The 23,011-nt window shown below is 53.1% G+C and overlaps 1 protein-coding gene across 3 annotated transcripts in view; it reads right to left on the reverse strand.

Moving 5' to 3' along the window:
• LOC100544838 (ankyrin repeat and SAM domain-containing protein 1A) overlaps positions 1-23,011 on the reverse strand; it is a 74,160-nt gene continuing 51,149 nt past the window's right edge. For all 3 annotated transcript variants that reach the window (XM_019623304.2, XM_010724348.3, XM_010724347.3), the window contains 5 exons: positions 17,999-18,065; positions 9,782-9,888; positions 1,477-1,575; positions 1,181-1,333; positions 1-528 (listed from right to left, as the gene is read on the reverse strand). In XM_019623304.2, the coding sequence (XP_019478849.1) occupies positions 343-528; positions 1,181-1,333; positions 1,477-1,575; positions 9,782-9,888; positions 17,999-18,065 (612 nt within the window). In that variant the 3' untranslated portion in view covers positions 1-342. The remainder of the gene's footprint in view (positions 529-1,180; positions 1,334-1,476; positions 1,576-9,781; positions 9,889-17,998; positions 18,066-23,011) is intronic.

The raw sequence follows: 23,011 nt of genomic DNA on the forward strand, positions 1-23,011 counted from the left end.
TTTTAAAAAAAAAAAAAGCAGTACCATTTTCAAAGGTCACTCTCAGCACTCATTACTCCCAACACCTACTTCCAAAGGACTTTTAACTTAAATATTGACATGGTAGGGTTTTTATCTTCCTTATTGATTTTGCTAGGCAGAATTTCCTGGGCACAAAAGAAGCAGAGTAATTCTGATTGTGCCCCACGCCCTGCTGGACACCCACCCTAAAGCCATCAGTACCTGCACTCTGCAGGGCTCTGCGTCCCCCAGGGGTGTCAGCTACTCAGCTACTAACTAGAAGGAGATGAGCGTACCCGAAAGACCTGGACTTCTTTTTGAATGAAAGGGGAGGACGTGGAGTCAACAGAGGCAGAACACAGCTACCACTGAATGCTCTGAACAGACACTGTGGGCAGCAGGGACACTGCATGGACTCACTCTCAGCTGTGAGAAGCGTGGTGGCTTTGCTGGGGGTTCCTCATAGGGCCGGTCAGCCAGCGAGGCGATGATCCTCTTCCGATGGCCCAACAGGTTCACCTTCAGCACCTGTGGGAGAGACAACGCTGAGAAAAAGAACTTGTGCCAGCGCAGGGGAGCTGCACAGTGGTTTGTGGAAGGCAGGACCTGCGGATCCTGGGGCATCATGGGGTCATTAAGGCTGGAAAAGACCTCTAAGTTCACCAAGTCCAACCCCAACACATCCCTACTATCCAGTGCCACATCTCCACGTTTCCTGAATCCCTCCAGGGATGGTGACCCACCATTCCCTGCAGTCTGTGTTGGTGCAGCACGGCTCTTTCAGGGAAGAAATGTTTCCTCATACCTAGCCTGCTCCTCCCCAGGTAGTGGCCCCATGTGAGGCCATCACCTCCTGTCCCATTGCTGTTAGCTGTGAGCAGAGGCCAACCCCCACCTCACCACAACCTCCCTTCAGGACATGAAGTCATCCTTGAGCTCCTCTTCTCCAGACTCAGCCATCCCAGCTCCCTCAGCTGCTCCCCATAAGACCCCACTGTGCTCCAGACCCCTCAGCTCTGTTGCCCATCTCTGGACATGAGGGGCCAAGAGGGACAGCTTCTCTGCCCTCTGCACAAAGCAAAGCATCCCCCTTCCAGCAGTCTGTTTGCATTTAGCATTGCTCCTTGCAGGGAATGCAGGCAGGACCCCGGCACTGTGGGGACAGGCAAACAACACTCACATTGACTATTTCAAGCTCCCAGAGGTTCTTCACAGTGTCAATAGAGCTGTAGCCGCTCGAGAGGAAGGACTGGATGTAATCCTGCAGCCCCAAGGAGTCGAGCCAGGCAGGGACGGACGGCTGGCTGTTCCCATCACAGCCCAGGGGCTTCAGCTACAAAAGCAGAAAGCAGAGAGGGGTTAAAGCCGCAGGGGGCAGGGATCCCAAAGCATACAGCGTCTGCAATTAACACCGTGCTCAGCCTTTTGCCTCCTCTGTCTCACAGCCATGCTGGGCAGTGCCCTGGCCCTGCTCACCTTTGGCAGGGAGCGAGCTGCCTGCAGGAGCTTCCGGCGGTGCTGCGGGTCTCCGATCCCAATGTCCCGAAGATCCTGGTCCTCCATGACATTACAGCCCTGAGGGGACAGGAAGGTGCATATGAGAGCGGAGCCCACACACAGGGCAGCAGCTGCCCCTCAGATCCCCTGCAGCCCCAGGGCTGCCTGGGAGGAGGAGGACAGGGACGGAGCTCAGCCCCACAGACCAACACGGGGCACAATGGAGCCATGCTACCAATGCGTGGCATGGCAGAGCGTGGCTGTATCCCAGCACAGCCCACTGCAGGCATCCTCATCCAGCCAGGGGGGTCTCAGGCCACCATTAAGGCAGTCTCTCCACCACCAATGCTTTGAATGCTGCCAACAAAGACACTCCTCAGCTGCCAGAGTAACACCCAGCCCTGCTCCATACACTGAGCCTATAAGGGGCATTGGGCTCTGCTCATCCTCCTTCCTGGGCCGCTGAGAAAACGCAATTTCTTTCCAGGAGAATACGTGAAAGTCACATTTCTCCTCCTCTCCCCACTTCTGGCGGCAGCCCACCCCAGAAGCACCACACACTGCTGCAGCCCACCTCACCCCCCTCCCACCGCCATACCTGGGCTGGGCTCAGCTCCCCACAGCTCTCAGCACTGCACCCAACGAGCTCAGCACCACACTGGGAGCCACCCGGATCCTCCCAGCACTGCCTCCCTCTGCTCCCAGGAGAGGATCAGGAGAAGGGCTGAGCTGGCAGCGCTCTGCTGCTCCACATTTTGGTTTTATAAGAGGAACCTCATTAAAGTCAGCTGCCGGGCACTATGCTGCTGCAAGGGCACGAGGAGCGGCCAGGGCTCCAGGAAGGGACTGAGCAGGACATGTACCTATCCTCTTCAAAGGGCAGCAAGTGTTTGGAATTCCTCCCCACGCTGCACTGTCTGTAGCTGCTCAGCACGTCCACCTCGCTCAGTCCCACCTGCTTTAAGTGCAGCATCAGAGCTCTGCCCCCAAAGAACCGCTGCTCCGCTGAGATAAGTGCCAGGAGAACCATAGAATTAACGCTGAGCTAAGAGCTGCCCGAAGCAATGGTGCTGCCCTCAGAGGCCAGACTGCAGAGAAACAATTATTTAGCAAATGACAGCAGCAAATTAAACCAGCGGGTGGCCGGGGAGCAGCAGAGTGCTGCATACACACGGTAGCCACCGGCCCCATGGAAGTCAGTGGGCACCACGCTGCCTCCATTCGCCCCTGCTGTGCCAGCGTGTCCCATGCCCTCTCCAGGCTGCCCCTTTCCAGTGCCCGGGGTGAGATACAGGCCCTTCTCCCACCTTTGACATCTCAAATCTGAGGAAAACTGCTAGCCATGCAGCGGGGCTCCAAGCTAGTTAAACACTCAGAATCACGGCTTCCTCTAGTGCTCCTTATTTTTATGTGTCACATTAAATTCCCTCAGTGCCAGTCTGCATTCTCAGGGTACTTAACAAGGATAGACAAAGCATAGCAGCTCTGAATACATCATTACAGCCCATTGTGCACGAGCTCTGCTCGGAGGAGCGTCCTTTAAACCCATCCGGATTTCATCTCCAATGAAAAAAAATAATAATCTGCCACTAAAATAGATAATTAAATGCAAACGCGCTGGGGATCTTTTAACCTTTGCCAGCAGAGCAGCTGAGCTTTGTTCTCAGGCTGTGTGCGTTTAACACGCCCTGCAGACAAAGCTGAGGTCCTCTGTGTGATGCTCCCTGCCTCCCAGCCAGGGTTTGGGTCAGTGCCATGCTCCCAAGGCTCACCTGCAGCACCAGGAGCCCCCTGAGCTGTTGGGTTTCAGCCACCAATCTCAGAGGGACAGCTGGGTTAGGAGGACTTTAGAAACGAGATCGTAAAACAAGGTGGTTTTTCTTGTGGGTTGGTTTTACCAGCAGCCAAAGGTCCCCATGCCCAGGTTGGACATCACCTCCCCAGCACCATCGTCCTGGTCCCCAGAACCCAGGTCTGGGTCCTTCAAGGACAAACGCCTGCAGCAGAAGAGGAGGAGAGCTGTGAGGACCTCTCTGCTGCTAGCCCGATCCTCCCCGGCTCAGAAATGCCAATTGGAATCAAGAAAACTTTCTGAAGACAGAGTTGAGACTGTATTCGTTGTGACAAGTGCTGTACCTTGTGCAGGCTGCAGGCTGAGCCCAGCGCGGGGCGCACAGGGCCAGGGCTCTCCCTGCACTCCTCCCCATCCCACACCTCTCTGTTACACCCAGCTCCAACCTAGAAGAGATGGGATGGGATACGGCTCTGTGCCAACCTCAGTCTGGGTGCCAGGTTATCACAGAATGGTTGGGTTGGGAGGGACCTCAAAGATTATAGAACCATACAATGGGTGGGTTGGGAGGGACCTTAAAGATCATGGAGCCATGGGATGGTTGGGTTGGGAGGGACTTTAAAGATTGTAGATCCATGGGATGGTTGGGTTGAAAAGGCTCTTACAGCCCCCAGATCCCCACCCCAGCTATGGGCTGGGTGCCCTCCCAGATCAGGCTGCCCATCCAGCCTGGCCCCATCCAACAGTGCCCACCTGCTCGCCTGGTCCACCTGCAGAAAGCAGCTTTTGGAGCAGGGTTCTGCTCCAGGATATGGCGCTTCGCATCCTGCACTGTAATTAAGCAGCCTGCAAGACTCCAGGTTTCTCATTAAAGGAGAAAAGCACAGTCAGAGGGGTCACGCTGCATGACGCAGTGTGGGCTAGGTGACCCTAAAGAGGAGCATGCCAAAATCAGAGCCTGTGAAATCTGCCAGCATCTCTGCTCCAGCAGGGCACTCTGCGGGCGCTTAACTACCCAATTTTCAGATGCTTCTTCTTACTCAGAGCCTGGCTTCAGTCCATTCTCTCTTTCCAGCTAAGGAAGGGCCCAAGGCAAAGAAAGTTCTGTATAGGACACGCAGTCCTCCCCAGCCAGCAGCACAGCACAATGAATCCCAACCGACTCATAGCAGCACTGCCTTGTTACCAACCCACGTATTCCAGACAGAACTGTGGGGAAGATTGGGACCAGAACGTGTTTGCTATTAAAAGCAACAGATGCAAAACCCAAACACAGCTTTTCCAGACTAGCAAACATCCATAGCAGTGTCTTCAGCTGGACGAGCCAAAGCATCCATTTTTCTTAGATTAATGCACACAAAGCTTTTCTTTTTTTCCCCTTCTCAGTAAATTCAAGGCAGCTTGTATCTTGTCAGGGATTTTGCTGCCACTGCTTTTGTTCTACATGAGCCTGGATGTGGGAGACAGAGCTGGAGACACAGCCTGAACAGGGATAACACACAGCCCGTCCCAAGACTCAACCCTACACCCTGAGCTCTCCTGGCTGGGTTAAATAAAAGGGCAGTGAGGGTGAGGGAAGGCAGCAAAACTGAGCTACAGTGAGGGCATTCTGGGAGCTGGCAGAGGCACTGCAGCTGGAAATGAGCTGCCCAAGAGCCCAGTGCTGGCTGAAACCAAGTGCCCTCCTTCCCTGCGCTGTTTGGGAGGTGCAGGTTTGGGCTCAGCCCCTTCAGAGCTCCAGGAGCTGTGCAGAGCTGCACTCGGAGCAAACACGTCCTGTTGGACAGGGCAAGAGCAGCTCATGCTGTGCTAACAGCCAAACCCATCGGCTTGTCCTGCGTTCCATCTGTACAAGCACACGGTTGGCACCGTGGGGCTTTTCACCCACAGCATCACAGCCAAGGCACCCAGAACTGCCCAGCAGCTCCAGCCCTGGGGTCAGCCAGCCCCGCTCCACAGCCCTACATCTCCCCCGACCCCACATCCAGCCCCCTCCCACCCCCACCTCAGAGCCAAGGGGGAAACAGCAGCGCTTGGCCAGAGGAACGTGTGTCTGCCAGCAGCCCTGCGGGTCGCCCTGCCCTCACTGGGGGCTGCTGCTTGAGGGAGCTCGGTGGAAACGAGGGGATGAGAAGCACTCAGTTTGCTGAGGGCAGACCGGTGAGCTCCCAGTGCTTCCCAAAGCAACAACTGCAGAAAGGGCTCCTATAAAAATCCTAGATTAGTGCACTGCATTTTTGTTTCATTTCTCCCCCCATGCACACACTACTGGCAGTGCAACAACCGAGGGAATCGGTCACGGTTGTCAAATCCGTGCAATTTTATTGAGAAGGGAAAAAAAATTAACCGCTCCTTTAATGGCTTTTTAAACGTTTACTGGGCCAGGAGCTACTCATGAATCACATGTAAGCATTCTCTAAACTGCCAGCCCTGCTTCACCCACTTTGCTCCCCAAAACCCCTCCAGAACCAGCAGGGAGTTCAGCCACAGAGTGAATACGTTCACACCTTCCAGAGATAAACTGAAAACCATCACAAAGACAAAGCAGGGCCCTCAGAGCTGCCCAGGGAGCATCTGAGACACACTGCAGAGCTGTCAGAGAATCCACTGCATTGAATGAACCCATTCCCACTTGGACATGTGGCAGAAATCCCTGCACGAGGGTCCTGTTCTGCTCTTAGGGGTGTTCATTCAGTCTGGGAAGCAGCAATGCAATGTATTTCCAGCACGCTGGTGGCAGTGATAAGCAAGAAACAATGCCACGTAATGGGGCTGCGAGCTCCCCAAGCTGTACAAATACCCCATTCTCCCAACACTGCCATAATTTGATCACTTCTCTCCGATTATGAAAAGAAATAAACACACACACAAAAAAGCAGAGGTGCCCAGGGCAGTGCATGAGAACAGATTTCCGCTTCTGATGCTGTCTGACTGAATCAGCATGAGCTGCTTTCCGCACCCTCTGTGGGAATCCAGGCTTGAACAATAACACAAAGCCACGAGAAGTGGCTGACATTCCTCTACCTGCTCCTCTGAATGAGAATGCCTTCGGACTGAGGAAAAAGTTCAGCAGCAGAGCCATCACAGGGCTGAGCGCTCAGCCTCCCAGGGGAGGGAAGGGCTTCTACAGGCATCTGGGCTTGATCTGCAGGATCCAACGGATCGCTGGCACCGCAGGGAACAGCACTTCCCTCCCTGTTTCTGCAGCCCCCAGGCAGGCAGTGCCCTCAGCACAGCGGTCCCAGCAGGGCACTGGGAAGCTCCACGCACCCCACGGCACAGCACTGCAGCTCCTGCTGCTCACAGCACATGGGAGCCCTCTTAGCTCACACTGCACTGACATTTTCCCTACTCTCTCACTCCCTCCCCCCCCCAGTTCATTACCAGTCAAGGACAATTAAATCGATTTATAGTGTGTTTTCCTGGATGACACTGCTTGCTCGCTGCTGCAGCTTTGTGATCTGACCTTCTGTTTGCTCCTCCAGCAGGGGATGAGGCTGCGGTTCCCTGGAAGCCCTGGGCTGTGCTCCTCCACGCAGAGGGACAGGGCTCTCCCTGCATGGTTTTAGGGCACCCTTGGTTCATTTCCACCGCATGCAATTCTGCTGAGGACTCAGTGCTACTCACAAGGCTGCATTTTGGTAAGGACAGCAGGGCCATCGCTGGCAACTCGCAGCCAGCAGCTTTCACTCAGTTATGTTTGCACCAATAAATCCTTCCCCTCTAAGGAGGGCTTCAGCAAGCTGCAAAGCAGAGAAGATGAAGCACCACCTCCATTTTCTGGCCTTAAATCCCCAGCTGGCCAGGCAGGCCGCTCCCCAAACTAAAGCAGAAGTTTGGTGTCACAACCAGACCGCCCTGAGCAGCAGTGCAGGCAGTGAAGGTCACTCAGCAGCGATGGAGAGGAGGAGAGGAAGGAGCTGCTGCACAGAAACATCACAACAAAGCCACTGCAGGGGAATAGAAGAGCTCCAATCTGTAGACCATACTGTTCAGAAAGAACTTGGGTCTTCTATTAGAAAACGGAGCTCCTTCAATGCAGCCTGTTTCTTCCCTCTGTCAAGAAGCAAAACCACATTTTGTCTGCAACAAACGTCGCTTCTGTTCCTTCCCAGAAGCTCCAGCACCACATCAAACCAACGTCCCTGCAGTCCTGCTGCCTTGTGCCAGCAGTATCTACTCCAACTGCAGTCAATGCCCATCATGTTTACTCTGAGCCATTCCACGTTTGGCTGAATCCAGTCGGTGTCGCTGAGATGCTCTTGTGTGTCCATAGCAAACACTGCAGCACTCAGTTTTGTTTTACAGCCTTAACAGGAGTTTTACATCACAGAAGACTGATTGGGAAGCTGCCTTAAGAGTGGAACACAGCACAGCATCGGGAGGGCAGTGCTGCAAACCCAGCCCACCTGCAGCACCCAGGTGGCCAGGCAGGATGCACTCCTTGCATTGATGCATTAACACCAGTGGGTCCTTCCTCCTTACCCTGGTGCTGTTGGTTTGCTCCTCCCTGCTACTCACTTGCACTCACAGCCTCTGCAAGTTCCGAAAGTGGGAATATTCCTAACAAGAGCAGGCTGATGCTGCTCAGAATCAGTGGGTATTGCAAATAATGCTTGTGCTCACCCCAAATTCCCACCCACAGAGAGACAGCAGAGAGCTGCGTTGTGAGGAGTCAGTCCTGCTGCAGCCATTGCTGTCACCAAAGCAGCCCCAAACTGCAGCAGAACTCGAGGTTTGCTGCCAGGGGAAGCACTGACCTCATACAGCAGCTCATGGATAAGGTCCCAAAAACAGAAGGCAAACTCCCGCATCCTCCAGTGTTTGTCTCTTACAGCTTCGTGCTCCAAGGCCCTAACAGGGACTGATCCTTTCACAGAAACCAAGCCCAGGAAAACAACACCACTTAGTCTGAAATAATCATTCCTGACCAAAAGTGGCAGTTCATAAAGAAATTGTTATATTAAAAAGGAAAGGGATGGACAAACCGACACAGTGGGTGCTGGCAGCTGCATCCTTCAGCGCTCACAGCACCGGGCAGCTTTAATAATTCATCAGAGAGCATCAAAACCAGCATTAAAAACAAGCAGACGATTTGTTCCCTGCTTGTATGCAAAGGTTTTACTCCTGCAACATCAGACGCCGAAGGGGAGGAACATGACTGAGGGGATTTGGAAGAATTAAACTTCCATGCATTGGCTTCGAGTCCCGAGGACTGAGATAAAGGGATGCGAGAGGCAGATCTGACATGGGTGCCAAAGTAAAAAGGATAAACAGCAAAGAGGAACTCAGCCAGGGCTTGCAGGAAATCCTCAGTCAATGGTTTGACCCTTTAAAACGGAAAGGAATGAGCAAAGGAGAGCATCCCACCCCTGGAAGGAGCAGGAGCCCACCTCCTCGTGCTGAAATTGAGCGTATAAATGCAGTCCATGACTGAGCACTGCTACTCACAGCAAATGGGCACAGCCTCTAAGAACTGCTTCTGAACCCCCAGCTCCACTTCTCCAGGGCTAAAGGAAAGTTTCTTCCCTTTGTTACTCAACCCCTGCACTGAGAACTATCAGCAGGCTGGTGGGCAGAGCTGGTCGAGGGGAAAGGTGCTAATTGCTGCAGTGAGAGCAGCTAATTGCTGGCACAGTGAAAGCCAAAGTTCTGTCAGCTACTCGGGGAAGTATGGAGTGTTTCATTTCAACTCCCTGCGCCATCTCAGGGCATCTCAAGCCTTCCCTCCTTCCTCTGGCCGCCCCGTTCGCCTTCACCAGTCAATGGCTGCTGGTTTCCAACAGGGGGGAGCTCCCCACATCCCCTCATCCTCACCCCTCGGTGCTCTCACTGCCCCAGTGCCCCCAGCACAGCTCCAGACCACGTGCCCCCCCCAGACACCTCCTGTCTGTGCACCCACAGCACCAGAGATGCCCCCGCTCCCTTCCCAACACAGCCCCCAACGGCCCACGTCCAGCTTTAGCAATTCCTTTTGCAAACCCCAAAGGCGTTTCTTTCGGCCACACAGAAGGTGCTGCTCCCCACTCCTCACTGTCCCACACCAGGTTCTGAGCTCAGCACCACGGCCCTGTTTCTGCCCCACGATGTGAAACACGAGGCTGCTCTCATCCTTCGGTTTCAGAGCCAGCAGTGCCAAGGCAATCAGGTGCAGCTCACCAAGCCCTGCTGGCCCGCTCAGAGCGAGGATACCTCCAACAAGAGGTCTCCCACCCACGACATAGGCAGTTTGCTGCTTTCTTCACACACAAACAAACCTCAGTTCCAACTTCTCCAGCAAATCACATCGCAGGGATTTGAGGCGGTAGAATCAAATTTATATCCGAAACAACCGAACCAACGGTGCTGAGGGAGGAACCAACACAGCCCTCACATCCTCCTTCGGTCCAACCTTCTGCGCAGCCCCAGACCCACCCTGCTGGGCTGCAGAACCTGAAGCAGGGCTGACCCAGCATCCCGACATCGGCCCGTGGGTCCCAGCCCACCACTTACCAGGAAACGGACATCATCAAAGCCGTTCAAAAGCAGCTTACTCTCGTACTGCTGCAGGCCGATGGACTCCAGCCACTCCCCCACGCTCTGCTCCAGCATCCGAGAACCTGACGAGAGAGGAATCGGCAGACGCTTGAAAAGGGAAAAACTGTTAAGGCGGTAGCAGCGGCACTCTGAGGAAGACAGATGGCATTGCCACATCATAGTCATTACCATAAGGAAACTCAAAAAATTATGCTCAGAGTACAATCAGTGGGCTGGCAGACAATTCCTCGTGTGTGCACAGAGCATGGACGAGGAGCCTCCAGCACATCCAAAGGCTCGGGGTCTAATCGTATCCCAGTGAGCACTCAGAGGAAGGAACCCCGCGCCCGAGCAAAGCGTCCTGGGAGCAGGACATCATCACATGCAGCGCTTGCAGGGCTCGGGCAGCTCCTTGCCAGGCAAACACACAAAGCCCAACCCCACGGGGATGCTGGTGCTCTCCTTGGTTCATCAGAAGGGGCGGGAGGAGGGCGGCCAACTTCCAGCCCCGGCACTCCCCGCTGGGCACAACTGCGAGTGCTGCTCAGGATCGCACAGCACCGTGTGGCTCCTCTGCTCCACGCGGCTTTGGGTGCGCTGCGCTGCCCAGCGGGGCTGCAGGGAGGGCCAGGAGCATCGAGGGCACAAAGCAGCTAGAGAGAAAATGCATCTTCATGCAGCCGAGACACAGAACGCACACGGCGGAGGTTCAGGAAAGCAGCAGAAGCAGAGCAGAGCAGCTGTCCGCAGGAAGACATGCAAGACAAAGAAAGCACACAAACTGCAGCAGAAGATAAGAAGGGCTTTTACTTTTTTCCCCAAGCAGTCCTGAAAGAGGCAAACCATGGTAAGGGCTTTTTCTCTCCATTAGTGCATTAGGAGGAGCAGAGGAGCGAGTGACCCCGAGCACAATCTGAGGGTCCCAACACAGTCGTGTCACCGCCTATCCGGACGCATGGCACCTGGGCTCGCTGCTCGTGCCAGCCTGGCAGAGCCCAGCTACACCTCCACGAGGGCTGACAGCCAGAAGGGCAGAGGAACCGGTGCACCCAGTGCTGCCAGCTGCCTGGTGCATGCTGCCGTTTGCCCTTCCTTCATGCTCTGCAGCTGAGCGTGGCTGCTGCATGTGAGCCCCTGACTCAGAGGGGCAGCAGCTCTGGAGAATGAGGCATTTCAGTTCCTTGCTTCCGAGCCACGGCCAAACAAAAAGAGACAAGAGCGAGCACACCCTCTGCTCCTCCTGCAGCAGCTCAAGTCCGAGATGTGCCTCAGCAGCTCCTGGCAGCCTTTGGTAAATGAGGATCTTCCCAACAGCCCGCAGCAGCTATACAGACAAGCTCTCCTTCCTTCACCCCGGGAAGAGAACCTGGGGACTTGTTACTCTCCTCTGGAGAAGCTTAAGAGATGACAAGAAAAGTTCAGAGATCTCCTTTTCATCAGGGCATTTGCTATGCAAGACAGCAGGATTTTCTTCAGTCTGCTTAGCACGTCTGTGATTCAAGGGTATATGCAAATAGAAAGATGACCAAGGAAAGAAAAAAAAACAACCAACACCGAGTTGCTTCCTTTGAAGCTTTAGGTCACCTGCAGCTGTGCGGAAGCCTCCCAGCCGTCCTTCCACCCCCGCCCACTGCAATGGCCGCACGGTGTGCAGCTCACAGCGCTGCCTGGGGCTCGGGATCCTGCTGCTCCGGGAGAGCCGGGGTCGGGAGAGCCGGCCAGCCCTCCTAGCACACACTGCAGCACGAGAGATGCGGAGATCATAAAGGGCTGCTGCCTTCCTCCCCTAACGCAGCCTGTGCAGAAGGGCAGCATTTGAACCTGGAATTGCCGTGCCCAGCCCTGGGCTCTCCATCCTTCCCTCCTGTGGGTCCTCCCGGCGCACCGGCGGCGATCGCGCGTCCTTGCAGAGCTGCAGCAGTGCTTTGTCTGAAGGCAGCCGGCTCCACGCTCGCAGTCCTGTCTGCTGCTCTCGCATCGCCTGTCCCTCCCTTCTCTCCATCCTCTTTTACCCCTCCCAGCTTTTCCATCCAGCAAGCAGCCTTCGCAGCAGAAGCCGCAGGAGAGGGGAGGGAGACGGCAGCTTTATCACCCTCCAGTGGAAATGACTGACTTCTCAGTGTTTGCTCGGTGACGGACTGCATGGCTCGTGTTTTCAAAGAAATGATGTTACAGGTCTGCTCTGACAGTTCCAAGTGATTTGTGGCTGCGTGAGGATTAATTTATTGAGGGGGAGGTGAGGAAACGGCTCGCTGCACACCACGCGTTTCTGGAGGCAGTCGGGGTATTGGCACGGGGGAACAAAACCACAGCAGCTCCTTTCCCTGAGCTCCTGAATTTGCTTTAAAAAAATATTATTTACTTCACTTCACCTTTCGTACACTCATAAACGTATTTCTGCCTTTAAAGGAGAAAACCTGCAGGAACGCCAAGCGCAGGCTTTCTGGTTTAGAAACCACTCCAAATGAAGGCAAAATGAATGGGGCTGTTTGGAAAGGGGAATGGAGGGGTTAACAAAGAAAAAGAGAACAGATGCCTTGGACGTCCCTGACTAAAGCCAGAAAAGTCCATGAGATGTGCATGTTCCGAGGATGACACGGGAGCAGATCACTGCCAGCCTCCGTGCCCCCCAGCAAGAGCCTGATCACAACTTCTGATTAAAATAAATGCTCATTCTCAGCCAACTCAGCTCCTTCCTTCTCCTCCCGCTCCAAATTTCAGGAATCCTGCCTTTAAAAGGTCATGGGGAATGCTGTGGAAGGGGAACAGTGGGCAGAACGTAGTCAGAAATAATTAAAAGTTGTAGAAAAAAGCAAGGCAAGCAATTCGGCTCCTCTCACAACGTTTCTCAGGTGACAAAGCACCCCTCAAAGAAAACAGCACAGGGACAGGGGCACGGTGGGCTCAAAGAGGTCCCTTTAAACCTGACTGTTTCCTCGAGGAAGGAATAAGCAGGGCATGCCTGATGGACAGCATCACCCCATGTGCCCACAAAGCACAACCTGGCGTGGTCTGAGGGCACCCAGCCAAGCTTCACCGGGAATAAAAGGCTGCAAAACCAAGCCAGCCTTGATAGAAGTGCTGTCCACACACACAGACAACATGTAGAAGAAGCAAGGCAGGCATTTGTTGCAACAGCTGGGGCTGATGAGAGGTGGAAGTCCTTAAACCTACAGATGGGGCTACGAGCTCAGGCAGTGCATGAGGCAAGAAGGATGAAGCCATTAGTGCTGTCAGATGCAAGAAATACAACTTTACTGGAACTAAAATCCATTAGCCAAATGCAGACTGCTAATATTTCTTCCTCTTTTGCCCAGCCAAACACCAGGCACATTTCTCACGTCTCAAGCCAAGTTCAGAGGTAACTCACCAAGCCCCAAAGGTAACTGCTGTCCATGCAGCACAGCTCCTGCCTGCATCAGGCCGATTCACAGAGCACAACCCACTCAGCTCCTCAATTCTGAGGACAGGAATGCTGCCTGATGAAGCCCAGCCAGCAGCACACAGGTTTCCTTGCCGAAGCCAGCAGCCCCTGTCCCACTGCCCCATGGCTGCAAGGAAGGAAGGGGTGAGCAGGAGCAGGTTGCTGGAGCTCAATAGAATGTGTGACTGCAAAACAGAGGTGCACAGAGACAGACTGAATGCAAACTTCTCTTCCCAGGTCAAAAAAGCCTTTAGGGTGGGGGTTAAGAACCCCTTAAGAGATGCTGTTCCTCGATCCTTTATCATCCCAGAAGCACTTACCAACACACATCTGATGAACCTCTTTCTCCCCTATCTACACCTCCCCACCATCAGGATTCTGCTGGAGAAATACCCTGAAGGGCTTCCTCACGTGCTCCAGCAGGAAATCAGAGGCTGAACCTGTCGGCCCAGATGATTGGGTTTACACAGCAAGGTTTGGGGATGGAGTGGTGGTTCTGTTATGCCGTTTTACAGAAGAGGAACCAGAGGTGCAGAAGTTTGCCTGGATTTGCAAGGGGCACAGCAGGACCAGGCCTTGTCCCAGCACCACTCCAAGGTCCCCTGCTTCTCCTAAATCCAAAGCAACTGTACGTGATAACCACTTGTATGCACAGACCCAAGCACACTGAGCTGCACAGCTACCAAACAAGGCACTGAGTCTCTACAGGCAAATCAGTGATCCCAGGCACAAAATGAGTCAGAAGCCCCAGTGTTCTCAAAACCCACCCAATTTTGGAGATGAGAGCACACTTGGGAAGCTTTCTGCACGTTAGCAAGGCGATCTGATCCATCAGAACAGCCCTTGCAAACTTCTGAGCAGCAAAAGCGAAACAACACCAGAAAAAGGAAGGGCTGGGCTGTGGGCAGTGCAGGATGGGCTCCAACCTCACAGCGAGGGGCTGGCAGAGCATCTCTGCATTCACTGTAATGGAAAGGAAAGCACGGCTGCAGATCTGCATGCAAGGCAGCCCTGAGCACGAGGCAGCTCAGCCCGTGGGGATATGCAGCACAAGGAGCAGGCAGCTCACGGCTCTGCCTGCTGCTGAGCCGGGTGTCCATTTTGCTGTGAACTCTGCACAGCAGCAGCTCTTGCTGAGGTGCAAAGCTCCTCCTCTCCCCTCCATGTCAGACCTCTTCACTAATGATATCGATCAATCACACGCGCCGCGACAGCTACAGCCCACGGTGGGGAGGGGAGAGGAGGGGGCTTGGCTGCACGCTGGGTGCTGAGCAGCTGCTGTTGGACTGGGCCAAACCCCACACACTGCATCGCACCCCTGCAAAGCCCTTTGGCCCTGGGAAACATAAAAGCCCTAATCAGTATTTAGGGCAGGCATGGGTTAACCCCCCGCTGCGGGCGCATGGGGGTCCCTCCTCACCAAAGCAAAAGCCCAAGTGACAAATGGATTGAGATTAGCTGTACTCAGCAGGCGTGAGCTGCATGTGCAATGTGTATTAGCATCTCATCAGTGGGAGCTGCTGCCCACTCGGAGCAGTTTGAGGTGAGAGATGCACGAGCACAGAGTCCCTGGTGGTGCAGCTCTCCTGTGTCCTCCATCACACCACAGGAAGACAAACAAGCCGAGTTCTGCTTTTGTCTTTGCTTCCGACTAAATGCAGAGAGAGGAATTCATTCGTCAAGAACAGGGGAAGCACCTCTGCTGCAGGCAGCCTCGCTTAGTGCACAGCAGTACCTCCAGCTGTGCTCGGAAAAGCCTGGCATCGCCCACATCTGCGAGCACAGCAGACTGACCCCATCAAAGAACTCAGCCAGCACAACAGCCACACCGACCTGCAGCTGGAACCTGCCCGGCCCTGCTGCAGCAGTGATGGCAAGGGAGATCCCACAGAGAGACCCAGGAGCATCTGGAGGAGGCTGTGGCCCCGGGCAGGCAGGGCAGCTCCTGGCTCCTCGCACGGTGCCACGTGGTTGGTGTCCCGTAGGACAGCTGTGCCACCACTGAGCTGCTCTCACTGACAAAAAGCATTTCCTAAGCCAACATCTTCAAGGCTCGGGTTGTCTGAAACCCTTGAGCAGTACATGATATTCAGTCCCCCTCGGTCCCCAGACAGCAAAGTTCACCAGCATCCATTTAATCAAGCTCTGCTCGCCGTGTCTCACTCCAAACAGCCATGTTTCAAAGGCTCCATTAAAGCCAAGCAATTATCTCCTCCTTTGAAGCCCAGCACTCACTCCGTACGTTGAGGACTCGCAGCTCCGCCTGCAGCAGCGGAAGGAACAAATTCATCACCCAGCTGCTGCTTTCCAGAGTGAAGCTGCATTTTCGGGAGAGAAGAATTAATCCTCAGGAGCACCTCAGCCATGTAGAAGTGCTGGGGAGAGATGGGCTGCTCTTCGTGGGACAGAGGCACATCCAGGGACGTCTGCACTGACATCAGAGCTCCATCAGTCCCACTTCCCCTTCCTATGCACTTTCCTCAAAAGAAAGAACAAGAACTATGGGATAAAAGCGTTGTCAACGTTGGGTGAGAGGGGATGGAAGCTCAGAAGGCTCCGGGTTGGCACACAGAGCCAGGACACACAATTAGGCCACTGAAGGAGGAAGATTTTTTTCAACCAACTTGGATCTGACAGCTGCTCTGCATCCTGAACCCAAACTCAGGGCAAGCAGCTCTATTCCCCATACCCCAACCTCCTCCACTTACAACATTTATGAAAATGAAAGCGTTTTAACCCAGGATCATCTCCCGATGCTGCATTGCGGAGATAAGAGTTATAACAGTTGCTGGAGGAGGATGCTGCTCTGTTTGAGGAAAATCAATGCACTCAATGACACCAGGATCCCTCCCTCACCTTGGCTCAAGGAAATTTCTAACAGCAAAGACAAAAGGCACAGCCCCATCATCTCATGCACCATTAATAAAACCAATACAGCCGCGTGCTTCAAGGTCATGGAAGCACAGAGGCAAGAGCTGCACCAAGAAGTGATGCGATGTCTTGTGTCTGTGTTGAAGCAATGACAGGGCATCTGGAGTTCCACAGATGGAAAGTTGGCAAAGAGGTCTTAAAATATTCCAGCAAAATTCCAGGAATGGGGGAGAAAATGACCCCAAAGCCCACGTTAACCCCAATCACAGGGCTGGTTTTGCTTCCCTCTGCGCTGACTTTTAAGACATTTGACTGCAATCAGGATATTTTTCTTCTCCGAATCCAACACAAAACTGTGCCATGCACTGTACAGATGACAGACCTCCTGATGGCTAATTTTAGTTGCTCCCTGGAGCAGCTCACTCAGGCTGGAGCACCCAGAGCTGCACTGCATGTGGCTGAGTGCCACGTCAGGCTGTGACCGAGCTGGGATGTGGATGTAAAAGCCACCTACTGCACCTTGCTGAGAGTCACCTCTGGGTGGCACCTGGGTACAGGCAGTATTGGAAGATTAAACACTCCTTCCCCTCTTGCTTGGCCTGAACACTGAAGAAGAAAGGGAAACGGACCCCTCCCCTTTGGGTTTGAGACTTGAAGACTAATCCACACAACAGATTCGGGACTCTTAAATACACAATAAGCTGCTGCAGATACCAAAAACTGCTGGCTGTAGTCACACCGACACAGCTCAAAGCACAGAACCCCATCCCATCCTCTAAACAAAAGCATTTTGTGAGCCTTACAGAACACAGCACGCGTGTGTGGAGGGCTGTCAAGTGTTCTGCTCACATTTGAAGGGACGGATCCATGCTTATGTAACAAAAATGAGCATCTTGCTGCTGCATTATGCATGTGAAACAAAAGCGAGCTTGTCGTGGGGCGGTGAGAGCAGCCAACAGGCAAACATGCAGCAGCTCCATTACAGAGCGACTGCTTAACGAAAGTTCTGTTGTTATCCACCAGAGAAAAGCAGAAACTCAAGGCAAACATATTTGGAGAGGCAGGAGAGAGATGGAAGTAATTGGTCCAACTTAGCAGCTCTGCTGAGAACAACAGTAACTAAAGAGGCTTGGCGATCAGTAGAGCTTTTTCTCCCCTGGGTGCAGGCTGGAGCCCTTACAACACCTCTCAGCTGCAAACTGAATCCTTTGGTACATGCAGAAGATCTGATCTCCCTCCTACACATCAAGCAAACACCAGTGGGGATGTGATCAGGTTGAAGGAGTGGGAAGGCAAGGGGCCGCACACCCTGGAGCTGACTTCATTGCTGCAGACTCACAGAATAGCACAGAACATGTCCCAGGCAGCTGACAGCACCCAGCCCTTCCCACCTACAGAGAAGGACTGCAAGGAGCTGCTCCAGCTCTTGGAAGCTGCCAACAAAAGGGAATCATAGAATCCTAGAATGGCCTGGGTTGAAAAGGAGCACGGTGCTCATCCAGTCCCAACCCCCTGCTGTGTGCAGGTCGCCAACCAGCAGCCCAGGCTGCCCAGAGCCACATCAGCCTGGCCTTGAATGCCTGCAGGGATGGGGCATCCAAACCTCCTTGGGCAACCTGTTCCAGTGCCTCACCACCCTCTGATGAGAAGGGAAGGAGAGATGTGCTCAGCTGTGCTGGAGCCATCCCTCTTGGAGCCAAGGTTGGGTCACAGCAGCCAGCACGTGGCTTTGCTCTGGGCAAAAACACAAAGACACACAAAGACACACAAAGACACACAAAGACACACAAAGACACACAAAGACACACAAAGACACACAAAGACACACAAAGACACACAAAGACACACAAAGACACACAAAGACACACAAAGACACACACACGAGCTGGGTACGCTACCTGAGATCCTCTGCTGCTCCTGGGAGAAGTCGATGCCTTCGCCAATGGAGCTCATGATTTTCTCAATCTGGAAATAAAACAAGAAGCACGTGCTGTGTTACTGACAGAGTGGAAAGGCGGTCCCAGGGTTTTCCCCACCACGTGGCAGCCAGAGGGATCCAGGGAAGGCCATTAAGGTACCTCTGAGCACAACGCTCTGCCTGGACAGCCCTTCTCATGGGTGGGTGACTCAGAAGGGATGCAGAGAAGCTGTGATGCTACAGATCCTTCCCTTCTGCACCTTGCCCGTGCCTGAAAACCATCAGCTGCAAGAAACCCATCCCTCTGGAGCATAAGCCTCAGGAGGAGAACGGGATCCCCAAAGCCCTCAGCTCTACCTTCAGGAGCACACAGCCTCCCTTGCATAGAAAGAGTTTGAAAAGAGATGAAGCTTGCAAAAGGGGGGCAAATGCCTCAGCTGCCCAGGAGAGGGAGCAGGAGACAATCCCATCCATCTCTGTGCAAACCAAGGGATGGAAGCAAAGCACGTGCAATTAAGACATGGCACAAACCACTGCCTGCAATGGTATCTTTAGATTTACAATTGGACATAAATCACTGCTTTTGCAAAAGACAAAGGAAACAAAGTTAAGGTTGTGCAAAAGTTGACAGTGGGAAACTGGCAGTGACAACCACCAGGTTAATGCTGCTAAGATGGAAGACCTGATAAATCACAGCTCAGTACATCAATTCTGAATTTTTAATAGTTGAAAGCCATGAACCAATTAAAGCCTAGTATTTTTCAGAGAGCAATGGGACCCCGGAGAGGCTCAGGTCTGCTCGCTTACCTCTGTCTCCAATCCATAACCAGGCAGAAAATAAAAACCCAAAGAGCCCCCAGAGAGACATTCCCAAGCAGAAACCTCCAGGCAGAGCACTCCTGCAAGGCTTGCTGCTGTACACAAAGCTGATGCACAGTCCGACGTAGAGGGCAACAAAATGAACCTCAGCTCTTATACAGCTTTTTCTTTCTGGTCTTTTTGAGGACAGCTTTGGGGATGGAGGCTGAGTTCTCCTGGACCCTCTGCTCCCCAGGTGCCAGTAGCAGCAGTGCAAGCTCAGGGCTGGACTCTGTTAGGGCTGGGCAAACAGCTCCCAGCCCATCTGCAGAGGCTCCTGCCAACCCACATCTCCAGTACAGCCCTTCTGGTGCAGCACACGCTGCCAAAGGGTCACTGATGGAGCAGCAGGGTGAGCGGTCAGAGCCCTGATTCCTGATGGAGAATGGATGTGATTGCCTGGAATGTGATGGCTTTTGCTTCCACGAGACAAATCATTCAGAACTTTCATCAGAAATCACAAGCTGCTTGTACAAGAAACGGGATTTGGAGCTCAAAGGATGCAGTAAGAAAGAATGAGGTCACGTAAGCAGCAAAAATATCCCAATTCCAAGCAGACAAAGGCGGCACTTAAGTGACAAGCATAACATGAAACACGTGCAGGGCGGCTCGGTTTGCAGTGCTCACATCACCAACCCCTCCTTCAGACACAAATGCCACGGCCGGTCATCATCCCATCACATCTGGCTATTTACGGTCCTGTGGCTGAATAAAATAAGGAAGTCCCAGAAATGCAGCTTTGAGAACTGCAGGAAAAAATAATCATCTTGTTTCTCAGCTCAACTTCAGGCCCTTCCATAAATCAACGACTTTGCAGCAACTCTAAGTGTGGGGTCAGCAAAACTGGAGCTGCTTCAGAGGAAATAACTGGATTTTGCTGAGTATTTCTTTGACTACAACCATGCCTGCTAACTCCTCCACTGGAGGCATTTGTGGCATTCACCTCTGCTCCATCAGCTCTGCTCCTCTCCACGAGCTCAGCTCTGAAGAGCTTTTCCAGTTCTCATTACTTGGGACGAAGCTCAAAGGACGCGTGAGGGATGCAGCAGCTATTGCTCGAGCCTGCAGATGACATCAAGTAACTGAAAATCATTGATTCCTGTATCTGCTTGTGGGGGAAGGTTACTGAGACAGCCAACCTGAGGGTCTCAATGCATGTTTTGCAGCCAGAACCACCTGCTTCAGTTGCTTTTGCCCCTTCAAGCAGCTCCCCAGCAAAGCCTTGAAATCTCACGGTGCCCTTATGTACCACCAGCACATAAAGACCATGAAATACTGGAGGAAAATACGGGGATGGTGCAGAATAAACCTCATCTCCAAATAAGACTGAGGGCTTCAGTACTGCCTGCTTTAGTCCTGGGCTGAGCCCAGGCTGTAGGAGATGCTGAAGCACTGCCCTCACCACGGGCTGACACCATGACAGATCTGCTTCCTTCCTTGCTTGTGGTTGTTTCCATAGCTGGATCCAAAGCACAGCTTCATTGTGGGTGCCAGGCCAAGCTCCCCTGGTGCAGTGACTGCTCTCCTTGCAGGGGTCAGTGCTTCCCAAGCTCTGACAGCTCTGTGCTGAAGACTTGCAGGTGCTCCTGCAGCACTAAAACGCCCACAAACGTTTCCTCAAAAGCAGGGGATTGCCCAGTGCTCTGTAAAGCTGAATGGCAGGGGAAGAATCACATGCCAGAGGATTATCTTTTGGGATCACCCTCTGCTAAACACTGGGTCCATCCAGAGACAGCCTGGGCGATGCAGAAGTGCTGCAACTCACAAAGCAATCCTGCTTCCCCCTCCCTTTGTGCCGTGATGCCCAATGCCAGCCCAGAAACCAGCTCCTGGTTGACCACCTGCATCTAGGTGCTAAGAATAAGCTGCAAAGATATAAAAACAGGGGAGGGACACATCCCTGCCCTCCACACCTGGTCCTCAGCTGCACTCTGTGGCACTGAGATGGGGATGGAAGAGAGGATACCTTGAAAACAGCATACACTAATGCTTCTTTAGGCTGCTCTTTCCCAGTGGTTAATTATTTAAATACAAAAATACCGTGTTTAAATATAGTGCTGCAGTTCAGACTTGGTTTTACCCTGAACGCTCAGTTCTAATTTGTTTTGGCTTAACCTGTTTTTTTCCACTCCAAACAGGTTGTGTGTTTTTCTTTCCCTCCTTTTGCATCCGCAGAAATAAAACCACAAGATCCGTTTGTGGGATATACACAACCATACACGTTACTCCTAATCTGGAGGGTGCAGCAGGATCTGCACTATGAAGTTCCTTTGGCCCGTGAGCCATAAGCAAAAGCCCTACAAGGAAAGGAGACAAAGCGTTGCAGAGCTAAAATGCTTTGGTAGAAAGGAAGGTCAGCAAACCCAAAAAACAAGAGGTGCAGTGCTGCAGGGAGGTTGTGTGCACTGATAGATTTGCACATTTGCTTAAGCCTTGCTGAAAAATAAAAATATCCTCAGAAAGGAGCTGGGTGCGGCTCAGCATCACCCTTGGGCTGGGAAGTGGTGAGGGCTTCCACGCAGGCAGGCAAGCAGCCACAAAAACATAGCAACTGGAACTGACTCCAAAACAGAGCTCTGTCTCAAAACAAACCACCCCGAGCAGCTGAGTTCTCATTAATGGGGGAAAGAGGCATTTGTTTGTAGAAGACCCATAGAAGCCAAGCTGGATGCTGGAGCTGGTCCTCCTGCAACCCCAGAGCCCTGCAAATATCTCCTCACCCCACAGCAGAAGGATGCAATGGTCAGGACGTGTGCAGGAGACAAAGTGCTGCCCCATAACATCCCCACTGGACAGCATTCTGCAGAGGTGCCACGCAGCACAGGGGGCAAAAACAATGCCATGCACCCAGCACTGATGCTATGGGGCTCTGCCCCCTGCCCTGATGGGTGGGAGCATGGGGTCTGTATTTGTCTGCCTTTCTTCCCTCCACTGAAGTTTGGAGCCAGCAAATCCATTGAGAGAGACAGAGGGTGGCTAACAAGTGCCAGGGGGCTTTTGTCACCAAAATAAAGCAGGGCTTCATGCAGTGGCAGCAGCCTGCAGCCCTTCATTTGCATGCAGGGAAAGGGAGTTCCATTCAGAAAGCACAACACTGAGCAGTGCTCCCTTAGTGTGGCTCTCACCCTGGTTTGGGGGCATCTGTGTGCTACAGGAGCTTTCTGGAAGGGGGGCAAATAAAAACAAACCCGCAGCAGAGAAGCCCTTACATTTACCACCCGTATAAAAGCACAAGTTTTGTGCTTGGTCTCCGCGTGCAGCATCAGTGATTCTCAAGGACACAGCAAGGTTGTCCTGGGATGAGAAGTGACACAGATGGGCATGTCAGCATCTGGGAAAGCAGCTTCTGCAGAGAGCTCCACAGCTCTGCTCCCGCAGATGGGCTCTGAGCAGAGCTTCCCCCCCAGCAGCCCCTCGGAAAATGGGCAAAGCCTGAACTGCTCTGCCCCCAGCAGAGCCCCACGGCCACACCACGAGCCCACAACAGCTCCAAGAGGGAACGTATGCCCCCCCAGTGCCCGTTTTTGCACACCAAACATCACCGTCACAACCCACGCACGCCTCAGTGCACAAAGGAGAGCACTTCTGATGCTTCTACCCTTCAAAAAAAACCCAGCATTCTGAGCTAACATCAGGGCACCAAGCAACTCCAACCAAGTGCTTCCCCTCTAAACCCCCGTAACAACTTCAGACTTGTTCTCAATCACAAATAAGCAGAACAAGATGCAATGGAGCTTTGCTCCCCTGCTACCATGGGGCACTGTCAGTGCCATCACTGCTGTACACACAGCACAGCAGGGGTCTCTTCCAAGCCCTGCTGCTGCCCCTCAGGCTCAGCTCCCCCCACCATGCACTTTCTTGTGCTGCACGCTGCTCCCCATCTCTTTCTGAGCTCTGCATACAAAAAGGAAAAACCTCACATGGGGTCAGGATTTTCTGCTTCCCTCGAGGCTCCTTCCCCAGTGGGCAGCTTCAAACCACTGTTCTGCAGCATCCCTGGGCAGGAGGAGATAAACACAGCATACAGCAGAGGAACACAGATACGGAGCAATAGAGTGATTCAGACCAAAGCCTGTAATGAAGTAAAGACGCACAGAAACAAATGGCTGCTATCTTCGGTATCACTGCACCATAA

Source organism: Meleagris gallopavo, chromosome 28 (genome assembly GCF_000146605.3).
Source record: "Meleagris gallopavo isolate NT-WF06-2002-E0010 breed Aviagen turkey brand Nicholas breeding stock chromosome 28, Turkey_5.1, whole genome shotgun sequence".
Taxonomy (NCBI): Eukaryota; Metazoa; Chordata; class Aves; order Galliformes; family Phasianidae; genus Meleagris; species Meleagris gallopavo.